The sequence below is a fragment of the Molossus molossus genome, unplaced genomic scaffold (genome assembly GCF_014108415.1).
Source record: "Molossus molossus isolate mMolMol1 unplaced genomic scaffold, mMolMol1.p scaffold_m16_p_17, whole genome shotgun sequence".
NCBI lineage: Eukaryota > Metazoa > Chordata > Mammalia > Chiroptera > Molossidae > Molossus > Molossus molossus.
The window spans coordinates 22467757-22487636 of record NW_023425352.1 but is presented as its reverse complement, the minus strand read 5'-3'; the positions used below and the strand labels follow the sequence as shown (position 1 = coordinate 22487636).

General features: G+C 51.1%; 1 protein-coding gene across 3 annotated transcripts; it reads right to left on the bottom strand.

Annotated features, from left to right (window-relative positions):
* Positions 1 to 1364: 1364 nt before the first annotated feature.
* KCNIP2 (potassium voltage-gated channel interacting protein 2) lies at positions 1365 to 19233 on the bottom strand. 3 transcript variants are annotated; one of them, XM_036264630.1, is made up of 10 exons: positions 18935 to 19233; positions 6072 to 6167; positions 5113 to 5211; positions 4361 to 4485; positions 3872 to 3941; positions 3628 to 3698; positions 3396 to 3503; positions 3122 to 3226; positions 2920 to 2982; positions 1365 to 2616 (listed from the first exon to the last, which is right to left on the bottom strand). In XM_036264630.1, the coding sequence occupies exons 1-10, from the start codon at positions 19005 to 19007 to the stop codon at positions 2569 to 2571; spliced, it is 858 nt and encodes a 285-aa protein (XP_036120523.1). In that variant the 5' UTR covers positions 19008 to 19233; the 3' UTR covers positions 1365 to 2568. The 3 variants fall into 3 exon arrangements, with proteins under 3 accessions (XP_036120523.1, XP_036120521.1, XP_036120522.1); XM_036264628.1 differs by lacking the exons at positions 5113 to 5211; positions 6072 to 6167; XM_036264629.1 differs by lacking the exons at positions 3122 to 3226; positions 5113 to 5211; positions 6072 to 6167.
* Between the last annotated feature and the right edge of the window lie 647 nt (positions 19234 to 19880).

Here is a 19880-nt window from a genome sequence, read left to right as displayed (position 1 = left end):
ACAGGCACAAAATCCATCATTCACACACAAATCTTTACTTTGTCACAAGGCCACCCTGAACAGAGACTTGGGATACTGGGTCTAGTCTCAATCCTATAAATGTGCCTGTTTCACCTGGCCAATGTGGCTCAGTGGATTGAGCATCATTTCATGGACTGAGGTCCCAGTTCAATTCCCGGTCAAGGCACATTGCTAGGGTTGCAGACTCCTTCCCCAGCATGGGGGTGTGCAGGAGGCAGCTAATACATGTTTCTCTCTCACATCTGATGTTTTTCTCACTTTCTCCCCTTTCCTCTCTCTGAAATAAAAATAAAAACAAAAACATTTTTTAAAAATGTACCTGGTTCCTCTTCTGTACAATGGAAGGTTGAAAGGTAGACTAGATCACAGATTCTTAACTTAGGGCCCATGGATGGGCTTCAGGGATACAAGAATAAATAAAATAGTGTGCATTTTTTCCTCCTGGACTGTGGGCCCAAGGTTTTAATCAGGTCCTTCAGAGGGGTTGTGACCTAAAGAAACCCGAGGGCGTAAGGAGTAGATAATTGTGTAATGTGATCAGGGACAGATGACAAAATGATGTACTGTGGAAGTATTTGTTTCTTGGACACCATGCCTCTCCCTTGACCTTTTCAGTGTATACAGTAATAGAAGGCCTGATCCCCCTTTTATGGATGGTTAAGCTTAGTCACTATATAATGGTACCCTTGAGAAAGGATGGGAGGAACTTACCTTTGGTGGCTACCTCTCCAGGAACAAAACAAAGGTTCCCACCCCACACAAGAAGTCTCTAGTACCCTAGTGTCACCTACTCCATGGCAGCCTTCCCTGGATCCACTCCATCTGATCCCCCATCATTCTTGGCTAGAGTATAGACACAAATGTATGTCCATACTGGAGGCATGGTTGGGATGTTTACATGATGAAATTTTCATTAGAAACTAAAGGGAATTCTCCACCTTAAAAGAAAGCACTTTGAGATTAACTGATGTCTATAAATTAGAAATTCTTGATTCAATTTGTAATGTCTAGACAAAAGACAGCTGGTCTGGCACAATCTTCAGGACATCAATATCCTGTCTCTTCTTTGTATCCTCTAAGGGGAGAGATTCACATGGGTGTTTCTCTGAGGTCAGGTAGGTTTCCAACCCTTCCAGAACCTGTGCCTTGGTTTCCTGCCAAGAGTTGGCCATACTATGAGAAAGAGAGGCACTTTCTTTGGGATCGACAAGGCTGCAGGTACATGAGTTAGAGATTGTGAGGTATGTGTGGGTAGGAGGGACAAAAAGGTGGAGACAACAGCCTGTGCATAGCCATTGTGTTTTATTGGATCTGGTGTATTTCTTATTTTACAAAATATACAAAGGAGCCAAAAATGCAAAGCAGTCAACAGTGTTCTGATGGGAAAGAAAGCTTCCTGGGGGCCCTTCCCCTCAGATCATGGCTAATGGGATAAGCAGTTATATTAAGGAGTGGCAGCATGGCAGAGTTGCTGATGATGACGTGGGACCTGGATCCTACGGTTCCTGCCTTCTAGGTGTGTTCAGGGGCATCTCAGAGTAGATTTAATGGAGCAAGAGGAGACCCTAGGTGGGAATTGAGGAGGCTATGTGGGGGGTTGAAATAATGCCATGGTAGAATAAAGATTCTAATGAATGCCACTGGGTTCAGATGCTATGCCTGCCTCCCTCCTTTCCTTTTCTTCTAATGCATCCACTGGATGGTCCCTGACTCATTCCATGCTGGTAGGCTGAACCTTTGATAGGAATCAGCCAGGACGTCTCCCACCCATATTCTCCTGCTGCCATACAAACAAAAAGGAAGGAAAGAAAAAAATTCTAGGGATGAGCCAGACTTCACAACCCCAGACTCTCTTGGGATACTGAGCAGTGTATGGAAAATTTCTGGGGTATTTCCAAGGAGAAAAAGTCTTTGAAAAGCCTGGAAACTCATATTCTGACTGCTTGATGGTAGACCTGTGGAGCTCAGAGTGATAGCCTGGCATGCCTTAGCTCTCACAATCTCTAGGCCTTTCTGCTCTATACTCCAGCTACCTCCTAGGACCTAACCACTGGCTCAAGCCCAAGATTTCTCTCTTTACATTCTTGTCCCTCTCTTACAGAGCTCTCAAAGGCCCTGGTCTAAAAGGCCAATTAGTGCCAAGGACAGAACAGCCTCTTTGAGAAGGGACTTTAGGAAAAATGTTTATGAGATCAGGGATAGGGGAAGCACCATAGCAGGAAAAATTTGTCTAGTGTTGTGGTTTCTAGAGTTGGGGTGGGAGGTGGAAAACCACTTAATTCCTATAGCAGGGGCACCCTTAGCAATGAATGTCAGGAAGGGAGTGGGAGCTGTTGGGAGTTGGGAATACCCAGATGATATACTCAGCCCACCCCTGGCCTCTTCAGCTCCAATGATCTAAACCACTGAATCTCCAGGCTCTTGTATTCCTAAAGGCCCTAGGGCAGGGCTAGGATGAGGAAAGAGGTGGAAAGAGAAGGATGAGGTCCGACTGGACTAGGGCTAGAGCATGTCCCCCCTGGACAACTGATCCCCTCTCCTGGGGAGCTAGATGACATTGTCAAAGAGTTGCATGGACCTCATGATGTTCTCATCCTGTAGCCATGGTATAAGAGAGGCAATTGGAGAAAGAAAAAACAAGAGCTGGTCAGAGACAGGGAGAGAGACATCGAGTCATAAATGGGGACATTCAGAGACACAGAGAGGTAACAACAAGGAAGGAGACACCCATAGAGACCAGAGGTGAAGAATGACAGGCCTCCCCCAGTTGTGAAGGAAAAGGATTGGGAGTGGGGGTGAGTTAAGGAGATGACATTCTGCCCAAAGGAGCCTTCTCCTATATCATTGAATTAGGCCCTGAGTCCAGACCAGAAAAATGTGGAGGGTGGGGACCTATACCTTTTGACAAGACTCAATGAATTCTTCAATGGTCACCACACCATCCTTGTTCCTGTCCATCTTCTGCAAAAAGGTAGTCGGGGGGAGGGAGAACAGGAGGGACGGCAGGAGAGAGGCAGGTAGAATTCAGGTAAGTTCTCTACTGGGACCTCACCTTCTTCCCTTCACTCCAGGACCCTCCAGCCTACGCAGTCCCAAGCACCTGGAAGAAGCTCTCCACATGTTCCCTTGGGGCCTCCTCCCGGAGTGCAGGATACGTATACTTGCCCATCATATCATAGATGGACTTCATGATATCAAGCATTTCCTGTTAGGCCAAGAAAGAAGAGGATCCCTCCTCAGAGCCTCCAGCCTTCAAACCAGGAGGCATAGGGCCTAGGGCAGGCATCACCCTGCTGGTGATGCATATGTGGGTCACATTTCCTTCCTATGGGCCTTTTACACCTCCCCTCCAGCTTTTCAGTTGCCCTGCACACCTCCTTGGTGATGCAGCCATCCTTGTTGAGGTCATACAGGTTGAAGGCCCAGTTCAGCCTGTCATCTATGGTTCCCCGAAGAATCACTGACAAACCAGCCACAAAGTCCTGGGAAGGAGGCAGGGGGGGAATGTATCTTCAGATACCCTTCACCCAACCTCCTCTCTGGGTTTGTTCTATAAATTCTGGCCCTGAAGCCCCAGGCCTCCCGGGCCCATCTCCTCCAGCTCACCTCAAAACTGACCGAGCCGTCATGGTTGGTGTCAAAGGCATTGAAGAGAAAAGTGGCATATGTGCTGGAGTCTGTAGAATAAGTGGGGATCAGTAAGCTTAACTTCCAGATCACAAAGGATTTCCTACCTCTATGGGTCTCCCCAAATACTTCTTATCACTTGGCATTCCCAGACCCTCCAGAAATGTCTCTCTAATTCAACCTAGACATGGACAGCTGCTCCTTTCAGGCCCTGTCCCCTCACCTCCTTGAGGAAAGAACTGAGAGTAAATTTGCTTGAAGTTCTCCTCATTGACAATTCCGCTGGGACATTCCTGTGAAGTGGGGAGACCATACTGTGGACAGAGCTAAAACCCACTTCCACTTACTCCCCTTCCATACCCCTCTCCCCTCCTCGCCCAGAGATTCTCAGAGAAGGACATCTTCATGTCTCCAGGGGGCTCACCATGTAGCTCTTCTAATGGAAGGCAAAACTTCTCCCAGTGCACAAATAAAAAACAGAACTAACCTGATAGTCTACAGGCTCCGCCCCATCTCAAACAGGCCAGAACTCCGGCTAGAAGTTCGGTCTGCTGGAGGGGAGTGGTGGGGTTGGGGGTGGGGTTTCCTCCCTTCTCCTCCCCCCCCCTTTCCTCTCACACCCCAAAGCCAGGCCACCTTTCTGAGAAGTCCTGGATAGGTCCCGCCCCACCTGTCCCACCCCTCTCCCAGTTTGGCCTGGGTTTGCACTCACGTTCTTGAAGCCTCGGTACAGGACCTGCAACTCTTTGCGAGTGAACTTGGTTTGCTCTTGCAGCTGCTCCAGACCTTCAGGTCGGTGACACACGGTGGACAGTTCAAACTCATCCTCCACGCTGTCTGCGGGAGTTAGAGGTGGGGCGAGGGGAGGGAGAGCCACGCCTCAGGACCCATACATCCCCCTTATCTCTGACACTAGAGACCAGCCTGGCTGTTCACTGACCCCAAGCCAAGTACATCAAGGCAAGGGGAGAAGATGCTGGTCAGCTTCAAGATTTATCAGCGGGCCAGGCCCAAGGACAGGTCTGGCTCCAGAGCCAGGGATCCCACTTGGCCCTGGTCCCTGGTCCCTTGGTCCCTGGTTGGAGAGAAATCCTCAAGCCCATCTTCATCCCTGAAGGAGTTGGAGTAATAAAGACAGGCTCAAGAAGAGGCATCTGTGGATCCCAGCTCTGGGCCTTCCCTGACCAACTCAGATCCACCCAGTCCAGGTCTTGCCTCTCCCAGAGCCATCCCTCCCGCTAATCCCCGCCTACCCCAGCCATGCCTGAGCCATGCCCCGCCCAGCTCCAGCCAAGCCCCATCCAGACCCCACCCTTGCCTCCACCTCAGGTTAGCCTTAGCCAAGGCCCCACCCCATGGCCCCATCTCAGCCCCCAACATCCAGTCCCCAGGCAAGTGACCCCCACCCCGTGCTCCCGAAGTCCCCCCCTCCCCGCCCCCGCCCCCACCAGGAGAGTAAGTCACCTGGGTCCAGCGGGCGGGGTCTGTGGGGGCGTAGGGAGGCTGGGGCGGCTAATGCTGAAGGGAGTGAACTGTCACCGAGAAAGCTGAAGACCTGGCCAACTGCAGACACACACCTCGCTCCTCACACTCACTGCAAATCTCACAGACCTGCGTGTTACAATGCACACACCCAAGGCCCGCGCGCAAAAGCACACGTGACAAACGAGCACAGACACACACGAAATGGACCCCACGCACACTCTCGGCTTCCTTGAGGGACTCACGCCTGTCCCTTTTCCGAATCTCCCCCCCAAGTGGAATCCAGTATCAAACAAATACTCTCAAATAACTACAAAATGGGCCTTTATAGATTGAAAAATGGAGTATGATCCTATGACATTGACAAGGCCCAACTGAGGAAATAGACCTTGAGACAAACGGAGGTCATTCAACTGGGAACCAGGCTGCCACCAGAAAATCCAAGCATCCTGGCATCTGGTGGTGGGCGGGCTCCATTCGCATGGGTGACATACATCTCGACAACCAAAATATGCCCAGGGACAGGGCAGGAGGCCAGAGTCGCAGATACTAACCCAGCTAAGCCACGCACAGACCCTCACAGCCGCCTGGCCCCGCCCTGCCACAGTGGCCACAGCACTGGGCTCCAGCCCCAGCCTTACCATACTAGCCGCGCCCAGACACACAGGTCCCGCCTATTTCTCAAACTGGCGACGCCCACAGACACTAGGGACCCGCCCCCAAACGGACCACACCCCAACACTCGGCTTCCTTTGAGAGCAGTAGCTACTATGCCTGCTCACTCTCATGCCAGCCAGTGCCCACCCTACCAGTGGACACAACACATTGTTCACACACACACACACGCACACGCACACACGCACACACGCACGCGCCCCCGTCACACTGGTCCCATCCCACACAATGGGCCCCGCCCCCGGAAATACAGGAGCGGCACTTGCTTTCACTGACTGAGGGCAGGGCTTGGGGCCCGCAGCACGGCAGCAGCTTGAGGAACCGCTGCTTCAGCGCTTTTTTAGTAGGCCCTGGAGGGTGGCCTGGGAAGAGAGAAGACCCAGGAAGGCACATTAACCCCATTGCCCCAACGTTCCCTGTCCCTTTCCCACCATCACAAATTAACCCCGGCTGGGGGCAGGTGTTGGGGGAGGATTGAGGGGAGATTGCCAGGGTAGCTGGAGCTGGCTTAGGGGAGTGCAGTGGGTTTCAGAGGCATGGACCCCCCACCCCCACCCCAGACAGATTGGGCACTTTGCATAATAAAACACAGCTGGGGACAGTGAGGCTGGGGGTGGGGGGGTTGGCAATGGCTTCAGTGTCTGCTGACCCAGTGCCCTGGCCTCCGGTGTCATGGCTGGACCTCTGAGGGTGATGTCCAACCCAAGGATTGGCTGGCTATGAACACCATTCTCACACACACACACACAGATAGGCATGTATAGTGACACACAGAATGATAAATCACAGAGTAATGGTTGCCACACAGTGACAGCCTGATACCCAGTAACTCACACCCGGTGGGATAATTAAGCATTTTTCAACACATGCTCGAACGAGCGCACACACACACACACACACACACACACACAATGCCTTAAAACTCCTTAATACAAACATATACAAATGTGACCTAGGAAAAACATGACACATATACATGAGGACCTCTACAGGCCATCTTACACACTGCATGATCAAAACACACAATGACCCTGGGACATCACGACACAATGTGTTAATGACATACTAGAACCTTATATGTTATGACACATATCAAGGTCACCATGTCACATACCTATTATCATATTGTGACCTATGTGATGTACCAATGGCACCCAGATACCTAAGGCTGCACCTCACATATATAACCTTCATCTTTCCTGGGTACGCCCACCTTTCTGTTCTACAACTCTTCATTCCAAGTCACCAAATCTTCCTGCCAATCGGTCCAGAAGTCCTCATCATCTAACACATCCACCCTAAAAGTGTCCCTTCCCAGTCCTTTCCGATATGGCTTACTCTTTGAAGGTGAAATGATAGGGAACTTTGAGGCAATAACAGAACTTGAGTATTTTGATGTAATGTGGGGCTATTACAATTCCTCTCCCTTCGCCTTATTTACACATATGTCCTACAACTCTAATTGCATCCTAAGGAGACCCTCCACATTCATGTGTGTCTGTCTTCCAGTTGCACCAACCTCCAGATTCCAGGGCCAGTGCCCACAGGTCTTGGCACAGAGAATGAGGTTGACCTCAGTCCATTCCTGGAGGGGCCCAACTTCCTTTGGTTGTAGGTTACTTGGGCATTTTAGCTCCCACACAGGCACTGCCCTCCCAAGTCAGTCTCCACCTCAGATAAGGCCCTGCTCCCAGGAGGTAACTGCCAGAAATTATAGCCTTCTCATCCTCCACTATGTCCTCTCTCCGTCCTCTGCAGCAGGAGCTATGGGGAGGTGGGAAGGAGGTTGTGGGTTGGGTGGGGGATCAATGGCGGCCTGGACCCTTGCCCAGGGCTCCATTAGCCTGGACTTTGGTTTCCCAAAGCCAGATTGTACCTGGGGCCTCTGGTGGTAGAGTTGCCACCAGACTGGGGGGCAGCTCCTGCCCTCTTCCAACCACCTCCTTTTCACACATCCTCCTTACCTGTCCCCAGGACTCAATCTCCTCTATGCTCCTCTGAAGGTAGAAAGAGAAAGGGACTGCCTTCAGCTTACAGGACACTGGATTTCCTGAATGACCTCTTTTCCTACCAAATAGTCCAAAGGGGATGGCAAGTTAGAGCTCAGCTGATTTTATCTTTTCAAGATTGGATGAACCCTAGTTCATCTAGGATCAGTTCCTGGTCCTCACCCCATCCCGATAAATACAGCAGAGGATGGAGAGTGGGCTAGTTTTCCTCTCTTACTGAACACTAGAGCAGACGATTCATGCACCTTCCTCTTGTCCTTAGCTCCTTTCACATCTTTTTTGTTCTCCCCTGCAGTCCTCCTATCATGATTCTGCCTGTTTTCCTGATCCTGGTGAAACTGGGGAGCAGCCATGCTATGAAGCTGCACAGTTAGTTCTTGGTGTAAAGAGGAGGGAGAGGCCAAAACTCTCCAGGGGTGGCAGAACATATTCCCCTCTCTACCTCCAATATCACTCTCCCCACTTGACTTTGGAGTAGAGTGGAAAATTGATTTCCCACCTCCAACGTCTAGGACCTGGAGACCATTCTACCCTTAGATCCTGAGAAGAAATGCAGGTTTTGGAAGCAGGGTCCCTCAGCTGACCCAGGGTCCCTCACCCTCCTGCCAGAACTGATCTATAAATGTCTCATTCACAGTCTTACTATTCCTGTCCCTCCAGAACCTACCTACATCCTAAGTCTTGGGTATAGAGCTAGTATAGTCTCAAAGACCTCTGGGAGCAGCCAGGCACACAATCTGATAACTAGAGAGGCTCAGCCACACACCCTGTCCCCTCAGGCACAGTCACATCCACCATCCAACAAAGCCACAAACCCTGTCACTCTGACACATTAAATCACATCCCTGTCACATACACAGGCTTACACAGCCACACACTTTGTCCTTTCTCATCACATACATGAACACACAGTCACACCCCCTATATCTCTCATGCACTGAGTCCACACACATTCTGTAACCTATACCTGTAAAGATGGAGATGTGGGGAGTCATACACATCATCTTCAGAGCCATTTTGGGCACCTGGACCCAAAAGGGACTCCCCAGCAGTCTAGCGTTATCTCAGGACCCCTAGAACCCCCTTCCTCTATCCCAGATACCCCCGCCTATCTCCAGATCTCTCCTCATGTCTCCCAGACTCCCCTCATCTCCATACCCCAGTCCTCCTACACTGTAATCCTCATCACTCCCTCAGATACCCAGTCCCCTAGATTCCCCCCTCACCTCCCCAGATGCCCTACCCCAGAGTCCCCTTCTTTACCTCTCCTCATGTCCTGTTTCCCAAGCACTCTCCTCATCTCCCGGAGATGTCCTAATCCCATCACTCACCTCAGCTTGAGTCATAAAAGTCAGAGTAGCCCCTCCCCAATGCTGCTGGCAGCTGTCCCTCCAGCCAGCAGCCCAGACCTGCCCAGACACCTGGGTTACCTTCCAAGGAGACAGGCTCAAAGAGTCCAAATTGCTCCAGGACCTTGACAAACAGAGCGAGGACCACAAGCACTGCAACCATCTCCAGCCCTTCCAGGTTCATGGTGGACCTGGGGCATGGCTCCCAATGGCTGAGACTCAGACAAGCCTGCCAGCCCTCCCCTTCAGGCTCCCAACCTGAGTAGGATGCCTGCAGCCTCCCTCCCCTTCTCCCTCCCTGGATCTCCTCCTTCTCCCCACTTCCCTTACCCCGCCCCTGCCCCATTCGCTTCCCAGCCACAACCTCCCAACCACAGCCTCTTCCTCTTCACAGGCCACCTCAGCCTCTGGACTGGCATCTTCTCGGGTGCTTTTGGTGTGACGGATATGGGCCAGGCCTTGCCAGGCCAGAGGAGGGAGGGAGTGACCTGTCTCTGTCCCCAGGACAGCTTCCCCAGACACCTTGTGGCTACTCTGTGCCAAAGGGAGGGGGGAGGGAGGAGCTCAGGGAAAAGGCAGGGAAGGGCAGTGTGTATGAGAAACTATGAGCTGCACATATATAAGGAATAGATGTGTGGGTCAGAATATATTATGGGTGTCTGGGTGTTTTCTTGCTTGTATATTTCTATGTTTGTCTGTATGGAGAATATGTGTCTGTGTGTTTACACGTGATTGTGCACCTATTAGGTGTGTATCTTGTTTATAGGGTTTTGTGACGGGGTGTCTATGGTGTGTGTGTTAGAGTGTATTAGAGTACTTCTGAGTTTGTATGGGGTGTGAAGTGTCTTTGTTTTAGTAGGATTGTGGGATGTGGATCTGAGGACCGGCAATATGGATGCGTCCTATAATTAGGAGTACTTGTCTCTGGTGGTTGTGTAATTGAATCTGTATGAGAATATAAGAGGGAAGAAGGCAGTGACCTCTCCAGTCAGGAGGACACTACCAACATTGATCTACAGTTGCCATGGAGACTGTGGGGAGGAGGGAAGCACTCTCTTCCCACAGGACACAGATAGAGAAACTGAGGCCCAGGGAGGAAGAATTAGATCCAATAGCCTGTACAGGAAAAAGTCTGCTTAGCCCTATCAGGACCCTCTGGGGAGGAAACTTATTTCGGCTGCCTTTGGGACCAAAAGATACAAGTTTCTTGGGAGAGGAGGAGGAACAGTGCTCTTCCCTTCCTCCTGGCTGGGGCCTTGCCCAGGAGCTGCCAAAGCCCTGTCTGCTCCTAGGGAACCATTACTGAGCAGATGGAGAAGCCCAGAGAGAAGAGAAATCTGAACCCTCCGAGGGCGCCACTCCACCCCACCCCCTGGAACGTTCTTGGACCCTCCTCCCCTATCTTCCCAGTTCTGTCTCAGTTAGTGATGGTGGTGGTGGTGGGGGGGAAGGCCCACAGAGGCAGTGAGCTAGAAGACTGAAGCTGCTGAGTTACTGCATAGGTGACTAATGCTAACTGAGCACTCACTATGTGCTAGAAAGAATACTACATGCTTATAGACATTATCATCTTGAATTTTCACAATAAACCTGTGAAGGCAGTACTATTATCCCCACATTACAGGTAGTGAAAGAAACTAAGGCAAAGGGAGGTAAGATCAGTATCAGAGCCTCAATTTTAAACCAGTCTAACTGTGAGCCTGCTGCGCTCCAAACTACACCACTACACTGGCTCCCTTCTTAGACAACTTGCCCACCCAGGAGGCCAATTTAGGGTGATGGACCCCCAGAGGAAGCCCTCCTTCCTGGTCCAGCTCTGGGATGAGTGTGTCTGAGCCCCATTTGTGGGGTGGGGGTTGGGTGGGAGCTGGTCCCATGGCTACATTTGTGTTTCACCGATCTGTAGTTCTATAGGCCACCACTGGGGGTCAGGCCATATGTTACCCCTTTACTTTACCCCACCCAACATCCCTGGAAGGTTTTGAAAGGATTGGGAAGGAAGGGTAGCCTCAGGCAGGCTTGACCCTCTACTTCCCCTCATCCCCTACCCCAAGAAGACTGCTTTCAGATTCTCACGCTTTAGAGATTACAGATTAACAGGTGAAACCAGCAAACACCTTCCCATCACCGTGTAAATCCCCCTTACCCTCATTAGCAGATCCCTTTTTCTTTCAGCCAGATTGGCCTCCTCACTGTCCCCTAAATCCACCAAACTTGGCTATCTCTGTGCCTTTCCCTTTTGCTCTCCCTCTGTCCTACAGTTCTTAACTACCCTTTGGAGGCATCTAAAATTCCTTTCCCTTCAGAGATTCCAGCCCAGGTGCCTGAATTTTTACTGAATTCAATGTTGGGCCCTCAAAACTCAGCACACAATTTTGTAATAGTATTAGTGGGAACAATAAAAGGAGACAGCCTAGCATGCTAGGTAATAGTGTGGGCCAGCATGCTAGACTGGGTTCAAATCCCAGCTTTGCCACTTAATTTAATTTGCAATTAAATGGACAAGTTCTCAACCTATGTGTGACTCAGTTTCCCATCTCATAGGGCTGCTGGTTGGAGTAAATAAGTTAAAATTGGAAAGCTGATAGAATAACTCCTGGCACAGAGTAAGTGCTGAAGTGTTTGCAACCATTATTAATAACATGCCCCCTTACTTTTCTATAGCTCTTAACAATTCACAAAGCATTTCCATATTGTTCTCTCAGTGGCTTCTCATGACGACCCCATGAGGTAGGCAGAGTAACTAGTGTTGTGCCCATTTTACTGATGAGGTAAACAAGGGCCAGAGAGATAAAGGGACTTGCTCAAATTCACCTAGTTAAATGATGCAGATTTGAACCCCGATATTTCTGGATCAATCCTGCTTCATCAAGTAGATTCCAAGTTCCTAGGGTGCAAGAATGTTTAAAAAAAAAAATTGGACCTATACTAATTGAATACCAGGCTCTGAACTGGAGCCTGTGGAACAAAGGTGAATCAAACAGGGCTCTGGCTTCCACTGGGCAGGGAGAGACTGCCCACTGAGAGAACTATAGCCATCTATTCATTCAAAAAATATTTGTTGCATGCCCACTGCATGGTAGGAACTGTTCTAGGCAAGCCATGAAATGAGCTATAGTAAAAACTTTCTAAGTGGGAGGCCAGGCAAAACTTGGAGAGGGTATTTTTTTTTTTTTAATCCGAGGACATTTTTCCATTTTTTGTTCAGATAGAATGGGAGGGGGAGAGAAGAAGAGCGTGAGAGAGAGAAACATCGACGTGAAAGAGACACATCGAGTGGCTGCCCCCCACATGACCAACCAGGGCCGGGGACAAACTGCAGCTGAGGTACACGCCCTCAGCAGGAACCGAACCCGGGTCTCTCCGGACCGCAGACCAACGCTCTAACCGCTGAGCCAAACCAGCCAGGGCTTTTTTTTTTAATCCTCACCCACCCGAGGACATTTTTTATCTTCAGATACAGTGGGAGGGAGAGAGTGGGTAAGAGAGAAACATCGACTTGAGAGAGACACATCGAGTGGTTGCCACCCACATGACCCCAACCCAACCAGGGCTGGGACAAACTGCAACCCAGGTATGAGGTAGGTATGTGTCCTTAGGGGGAACTGTTTTTGTTTTTGTTTTTTTTTATCCTCACCCGAGGACATTTTTCCAATTTTTGTACAGATAGAGTGGGAGGGAGAGAGAGGACGAGAGAGAGGGAGAAACATCGACGTGAAAGGGACACATCGAGTGGCTACCACCCGCACGACCAACCAGGGCTGGGGACAAACTGCAATCGAAGTACGTGCCCTTAGTGGGAACTGAACCCGGGTCTCTCCAGACCGCAGGCCGATGCTCTAACTGCTGAGCCAAACCGGCCAGGGCCCTTAGGGGGAACTGAACCCGGGTCTCTCTGGTCCGCAGGCTGTCACTCTAACCGCTGAGCCAAACCGGCCAGGGCAGGGAGAAGGTATTTTTTTTAGCTGACTCTTAGAGAATGGCTAAAATGTCAAAAGTCCATCTTAACAAAGAGATCAACATTTATTGAGCACATATGTCCTAGATACTATATATATATATTACCTAACTGATTCCTCATAATAAACCTGATAGGTAGGATCTATTATTCCTGTGTTTATAGCTTACATGGTCAGAGTGAGTAGTAATATACCTATTTTGCAGATGAAGGAATTGAGGCTCAGAGAAGTGATTTTCCCAAGACAGTACAGGAATGGATCAAAACTTGAACCAGAACCAAAGATCCAGGGACTCCCTCAGGCTGTCTCTCCAACACATGTGGGTGTGTCAAGGAGTCCTGGGTGACTAGCTTAGTTACCTAGGGGGAGCTAAAAGTGATAAGACCAAAATAGTCAGATTCCACAGAGCCTTGAATGCTAAGCCAGATTATTTGGATTGAAAGAGGCAGCACAGCAACATCTCCCTGATCTCTGATGCTGTTTCACAGACAAACTGACAACCTTGCAGCCAATCATCCTGTCCCTGACCCTCCATTTCCCTCTCCCGCTCCCTCACTCAACCTTCAGAAGCCTTGACCCTCACAGGAACTCAAGGTGGGAAGATCTGTCAAAGTGAAAGAGTGAGGTGTTTTTCAGGTTCTTCCTTCTCCCTACTCAGAGACCTCTCAAGTCTCAGGGCCCTGTGAGAAATTTGCCCAGATCTGTCCTTCTCTATCACGCCCATGCCACTTAGCTCTTTGCTCAAAGGAGTGAAGTCTTAATGGAAGTACTTCAGGCAGAGTGAAGTCTTAAGGGAAAACTTTCTCGAAGCATTAGGTGGACCCTCCCTGGGTCTCTTAAATCTCAAGAGAGATACTCCTATCATTTAATTATTCAAACTTTATGGGGGGACCCACCCTGTGTAACTGTCCCACTTTCCCATCTATCCTTGCTCCCTCAGTGAAGATCCCAGCCACTGAAGAGCCCAAGTCATTCTCTCTGAGTCCTCCGACCCCAGTCTCCCCCAGCCAGGCCAGAAGACACAGCAACCCCCAACTGTATCAGGTGATTAATGAACTTCCTAGGCCTTAGGGCTATTTTGGGGCCTGGAAGTCATGCCTGCTATGATTGAGAGCTGGCCCCGCCTGGCTCTAGCTATCTGTCACTGGAGACAGGCCCAAGCAGTGGGCTTGGGGGACGCATGCTCCCCAAGCGATTTCTAAGTATGGCTCTGGCTCAGCCCCATCTCCCCTCCTTCTGGGGAGTTCATGGCAAGGAGAGGCCTGCCTATACTCCTGGGGCTCAAGTGGATACCATGGAGAGAACCAGAGAACAGCGGGGCTAGGCTGTTTGGGTCTCCCCAGGCCATCTGGGAGGGGATGCTGGGTTCTGTGGGGCCTGCCCAGATAGCCCTAAGGAAACCCAAGTGAAAGTGTGCACAAATAGCAGTGCCATGATATGATATCCATAATACCCATATCATAAATTCCACAAATCCCACACCAAAAGTATAAATTTGTGAAGGCTACACAACCAACTTAGTGTGACTCAGGAACCCCCCAACCCAACTCTAATGCATAAAACTCATGTACATGCAGTTTCACTATCACAGAATCCCAGGGATATGCAACCCAAGGGACACACAGCCCCAGCGATGTTCACAACCTCAGTGACGCATGCACAACCCTCTTAATACAGACTCCTAAAGATAGACAAAACAGTGACATAAAATCTTTGTGCCACACAAGTTTATCCATCCCATCATGCATGAGCTCACTAGCTTAGTTCATGTTGGTCCAGTCCTACCTCAGATATTTTTCCTTTGGACACTCAACCCAGTTATTTTAAGATCCCAGTAAATTAAACAATTCAGTAAAGGGCTGTGCCTTTTCCCTGCTCTGCTGCAAGCTTCCTCCTTTTATCCCTGTGAGGGGCCTTGCCTCTTACATTCACCGGCTTGAGGCCCCCTCCTCCACCATTGTGAAGGACCATGATGCCCCTCTCCTTTCCTCCTTGAGGACCCCTATCTCCTTCACGTCCTCTGTAAGGAACCCTATCCTTAGTTCCACTCTGTCAGGGGTACTGCCCTTTAAACCTTTTTTTTTTTTTTTTGAGGGATACTGCTCCTTCCATCTGTGAGGAGCCCTTTCCCTCCCTACCTTTGTAAGGCTTCTATCCCACTTCGCTTACTTTTTTAGGGGTCCAGCCCCTTCCTCCCTTCCTCATACCTGGCGACAGCGACCCAGTCACCAGCTGGTAGAGGGATCGCGCTGCCTGCCCCAGTGGGCTCCTGCACCTGCGGGAGCAACGGTTCATGATTCCGCTGAGAGCACCAGTGGCCAAGCTCCGCCCCCAAGGTGGTCGGGTCTCCACCGCGCACCCTAGTGGGCCCTGTGTGGGCGGCGCCAAGGACCAGACCTGCAGGACCAGGACCTCAGACCGCAGAGATTCGTTCCACTCCAGGTCTCCTCCGGACCGCACGAGGGAACGGGCCCTGGACCAGCATCTGAATCATTGGACCCCAAAGTTCCTAGACTGAGGCTGAAGGGGAAGGTGGGGTGGAGACCCGGCGTGGACTCTCCTTATAGCCTTCTTTGGGAACATTTTCTGGATTTCAGCTGGGGAAGGGCGGCACCCACGGGTTTTGAAAACGGAGTTGGGGGGAAATGAACCTTATCTTTCATTGCCCTTCTCCAGCCCCTCCTCTACTTGTCACACCCCTCCTCTTTGCATTTTGGCAGAAAAAAGAAGGGGTAAGAGGTAAGAGGACATAGTTGTCATGGCAACTTCCCACACTTCCATACTTCCTGGACCAATGGGAGAGAGAGCAGAAGGGAGGAGGAGGAACTGGCCAGTGTATTGGAGTGGCAAAGAAGAGGTGGCAGGGATGTGCCCCCACTGGTCTGTCTCCTGTCTCCAAATCCCTTTCTCTCATAGGTGTTCCTGTTTTGTGTCCCCTTGTTCCAGCGGGTTCACAGATTCTCCCATCATAGGCTGCCAGCCAAGTATATCAGGAGAAGCGCTCCCCCCCCCCCCCCTTTCTCAGTCCAGTCCCGGTCCTGATCTCTTTCCTGGATTCATCCCCATGCCAAAGTAAGCCCTTTCCATCACCCACTATTTCTTCAAACTGCTAGGACAGCCTACAGAAGGGACATAATTCCAGTCCTTCGACTGGATCCCGTATTTTTTAGCTGAAAATATAACATTTACGAGACGACAGTCACATCCGAATTCCATGCAAATCTTGCCCCTTGATTTGGTGACATCCCCAGTAGGATCAGCTCCGCAAGCATAGCTCCTTTATTACCACACGGGGGCGCCCCAGTCCAGGGAACCATATTTATAGCGTGAAGGACAAGAACAATATTATGGCATGAAGGGAGATCGTAGGCCCAGGGACCCGAGCTCAGGTCTTGGCCAGCCAGGTCCAAATTCTCTCCTCATGTTCTTCAGTCCTTTATTTGCTTCTAGCTAGGAAAGGACCGCCGCTGATCACTGACTTTTCCCGCCGCACTGCCAAGCAGGCCGGGACCTACCGCTTGAGGGATTAGATGTGGAACAGGATAACTCTCAGACCTCCCCCGGCCCCATGAAAGTCTTCGCTGACTGCACAGGGAAGATACTTTGGGCACTCGGATGGCCCGGCAACACCTCCCTCCGGCGAGTTCTTCAGCACCGCGGACAACGACTCCCCTTGAGGCTTCTGCTCAGTCTGCTCAGACTTGTCCAAGCACCCAGTGCTTTAACACAGAGGGTGTCAAAAACCCATTTGTCTCCTGCCACAAGATAAGCTGTCCTTCGAAAGGAGAGCTCCTGGTAGTCCTATTTCTCTTTCCAAGTCGTGTGTATAGCTATCTACAGAGAGGGTGCTCATGACAAGGAACATAATTCTTGATGTTTGCCAACATTTGATCCTATTTCTATTGGGAGGCTGATAGGCAGGAGGTAGTATTCCCCATTTTACAGATGAGAAAAGTGAGGCCCAGAGAGAGCAAAATCATACATAGCTGGTATTCACACTTCCATTCCTGCACCTTCTAGTACAAGTGCTTCCCCACCTTCACCCAATCAATCTCTGATTCAAATAGCCAAGTGGGGAGGGGCTGATTCCATTGAAGGGGAGAATCAATTAAAGCAGGAAGCAAACACTGACTAATGTAGTGCTAATGAGGGCTCTGGGGCCCCTACTACTCTCAAAGGTCCTGAGATGGTGAGAACAGTACAAAGCAGAAATAGACAGCTGGACCTTTGGATTCCATCCAAGTCTGAGGCACATCTAGGGCACACCTGGGGCCTGCCTGAGTGGAAGGGCTTCCCCTTCTGGGAGTCTTGGCTTAGGGACTAGGACCTCCGCAGGGTCAGTGAGTCAAAGAGACACTTTCTAAAGGTATTACATTCTAGTCCTCTCCCCCATCCCAAGTCTTGACCTCATTCCCCTAGGGACAGACAAGGATCATGGCCTCCTTCATGTCCCATTTGTTTCACACACATGGGAGACAGTCTCCCTCCTCCCATTCTCTGTTGGAGTTCTTGAGCAGTCTGCACAATGAGAGACAGAAACACACATGTACATGGAAATGTACACAAGGTGTCACCCACACAAACACATGGATCTGCCTACCAAACCCAGGATTGGGCACAGGCACAGATGTATTGGGCCTCTCATGCCTCCCCAATGGGAAATAGAGGGGATATCTGGGCAGCAAAGTGGTTTGGGGGACACTTATAAGGGGAGGTCACATGGCACCTCCCAGACCTAGAGCTTCTATCTCTGGGTCTGGAAGGGAAGCAAAGGAGTGTTTCTTCCTCTGGTTTAGGGTGACATTCTAGGAGGGTTTTTGGGTGTTGAAAGAGCTTCAGTTGTAAGAATGATCTCTGAATGCTTCATGGGGAGATAGGGGGTCTCACCAAACACTAAACAAAGCCCATGGACAGGGGCCAGGTGCTGCTCTTAGAAGCCAGGCTGAGCATCTGGACACTAGAGTCCCTCCTTGGGTCCATCTGAGCTATTTGTGGAAAACGTGGGGGAAGCAGTGGTGTGTACTAAAGATCCCCTTCTGCGCCAGGAAGCTAGAGAGGCAGCTAGGGTAACACACGTCATAGACACTCACAGAGCCCCACTAAAGACACCACCACATCAAAGTACACAATCAGCATCAAATGCCAATATAACCCATGTAGTCTCACAATCACAAATCACAACACAACCCACTTTAACAAATGCTTGCCCCAGGAAGTTCACAAAGTCTTACAAAGAGACATACCACCATAAAGTGAAGCCCTGACACGTTCTGGTAGTTACATGCCACTTCATACAGAATCACACACTCAAAGCACATAAAACAGAAAGACATGGTCAAACAACTTCATTAGCACAATCAGGGTACTACACAACGTCACTCAAACATCTGACGAGATCATACAATCCCAAAGCCACATACAATCACATTCACCCTGGCCATCTGTCACCAAGCTCAGGGCACATGGCAACCAGCTGTGGGAGGCCACACACATACACACAGACACACACAAAGAATGACAGGCGCTCACGCACGTAACACCTCCCACCAGAACCCTCCTCGCCTTGTGTCATACCGGCCCACACCTGCTGCCTCTCCCCACCTGCCCACCTGCTTTCCTCCCCTCCCCCGCCCGCCCTACACCACCGTGGGATCCAAGGCTTTGAACCCCCGTGTCCTGGGCCCAAAACAGCCAGGAGGGTGCCTGGAAATGGGGCAGAGTGTGGGTAAGGGCTTGGCTAGGGTCAGAGGCTTAAGGGTCTGGAGGGATGGAATCGACCCTCCCTCCTGCAAACCCCGATCCACCGACTCACCGGTGAGCTGGTCATAGGATCCGTCCAGGTCTCGGGAATCGGACAAACTCTCCTTGCGACCCTGGCCCCGCATGGCCCCCAGCAACCCCCTCCCGTCCCACCTGGGCCACGGGAGGGGGCGCCCGGTGACCGGGATAGGGCGCTCACACGGCGCCCCCTGGCGGCGAAGCCCGAGGCCGGGGCTGGGCGCCAGGTGAGTCCGGACTAAGATTGAGTCTGGGGACCCGGAGTGGTCTAGGGCCCACCCAGGGGTCCTGGGGCAGGAACAGAAGGGAGGCTTGGGCAGTGCTGAGGCAGAGCCGAGCTGAGCGCAGAGCTGAAGCCGAGCCGCCTCTCTCCTCCCGCCCCCTCCCAGCGGCTGTCACCGCTGCCTCCCCCCTTTGGCGCTGCCGGGATTGGCTCCCCCTACCCCCGCCCCCTCCTCTTTGCAGCTCAGGGGAGGCACCCGGTGAAAGGGTGAGCTGGAAAGTGCGGGGAAGGCGGCTAGCTCTCTAGAAACACTACCCCCTGAACTTGAAGTCAAGAGTCTTGGGGGAGAAGGAGAGAGCAGGACCAGAAAGACCTTACAGTGAGAAAACCCCGCCCCCAATTCTTTGGCACCCCCCCCCCCCCCCGCAACGCCAGCACTGGTTGGGGTAAGTCTCTGTCTGAGTTGCCTGTCAGTCAGCCTCCACGTAGCCCCTATTTTCCTCTGTTGTTCTCTTCCCATGTATGGGTCTCTGTGCATCGCTCCCCGCCCCCCCCCCGCCCCCCCCCCCCCCCCCGTGCCCACCCTTCTTGAAGGGGCTGGGGATGCGGAGGAGCTGTCAACCTGGCCTCTAATACAGGTTTATCTCAGGCTAGTAGACAATTTTCTCTTCTCTCCCAAGTACCCCAACCCTCAAGCACTCCAGGACCCTTTCTCTGGACCCCATTCATTCTCAGTGTGCCTTCTTTCCTGATCTAA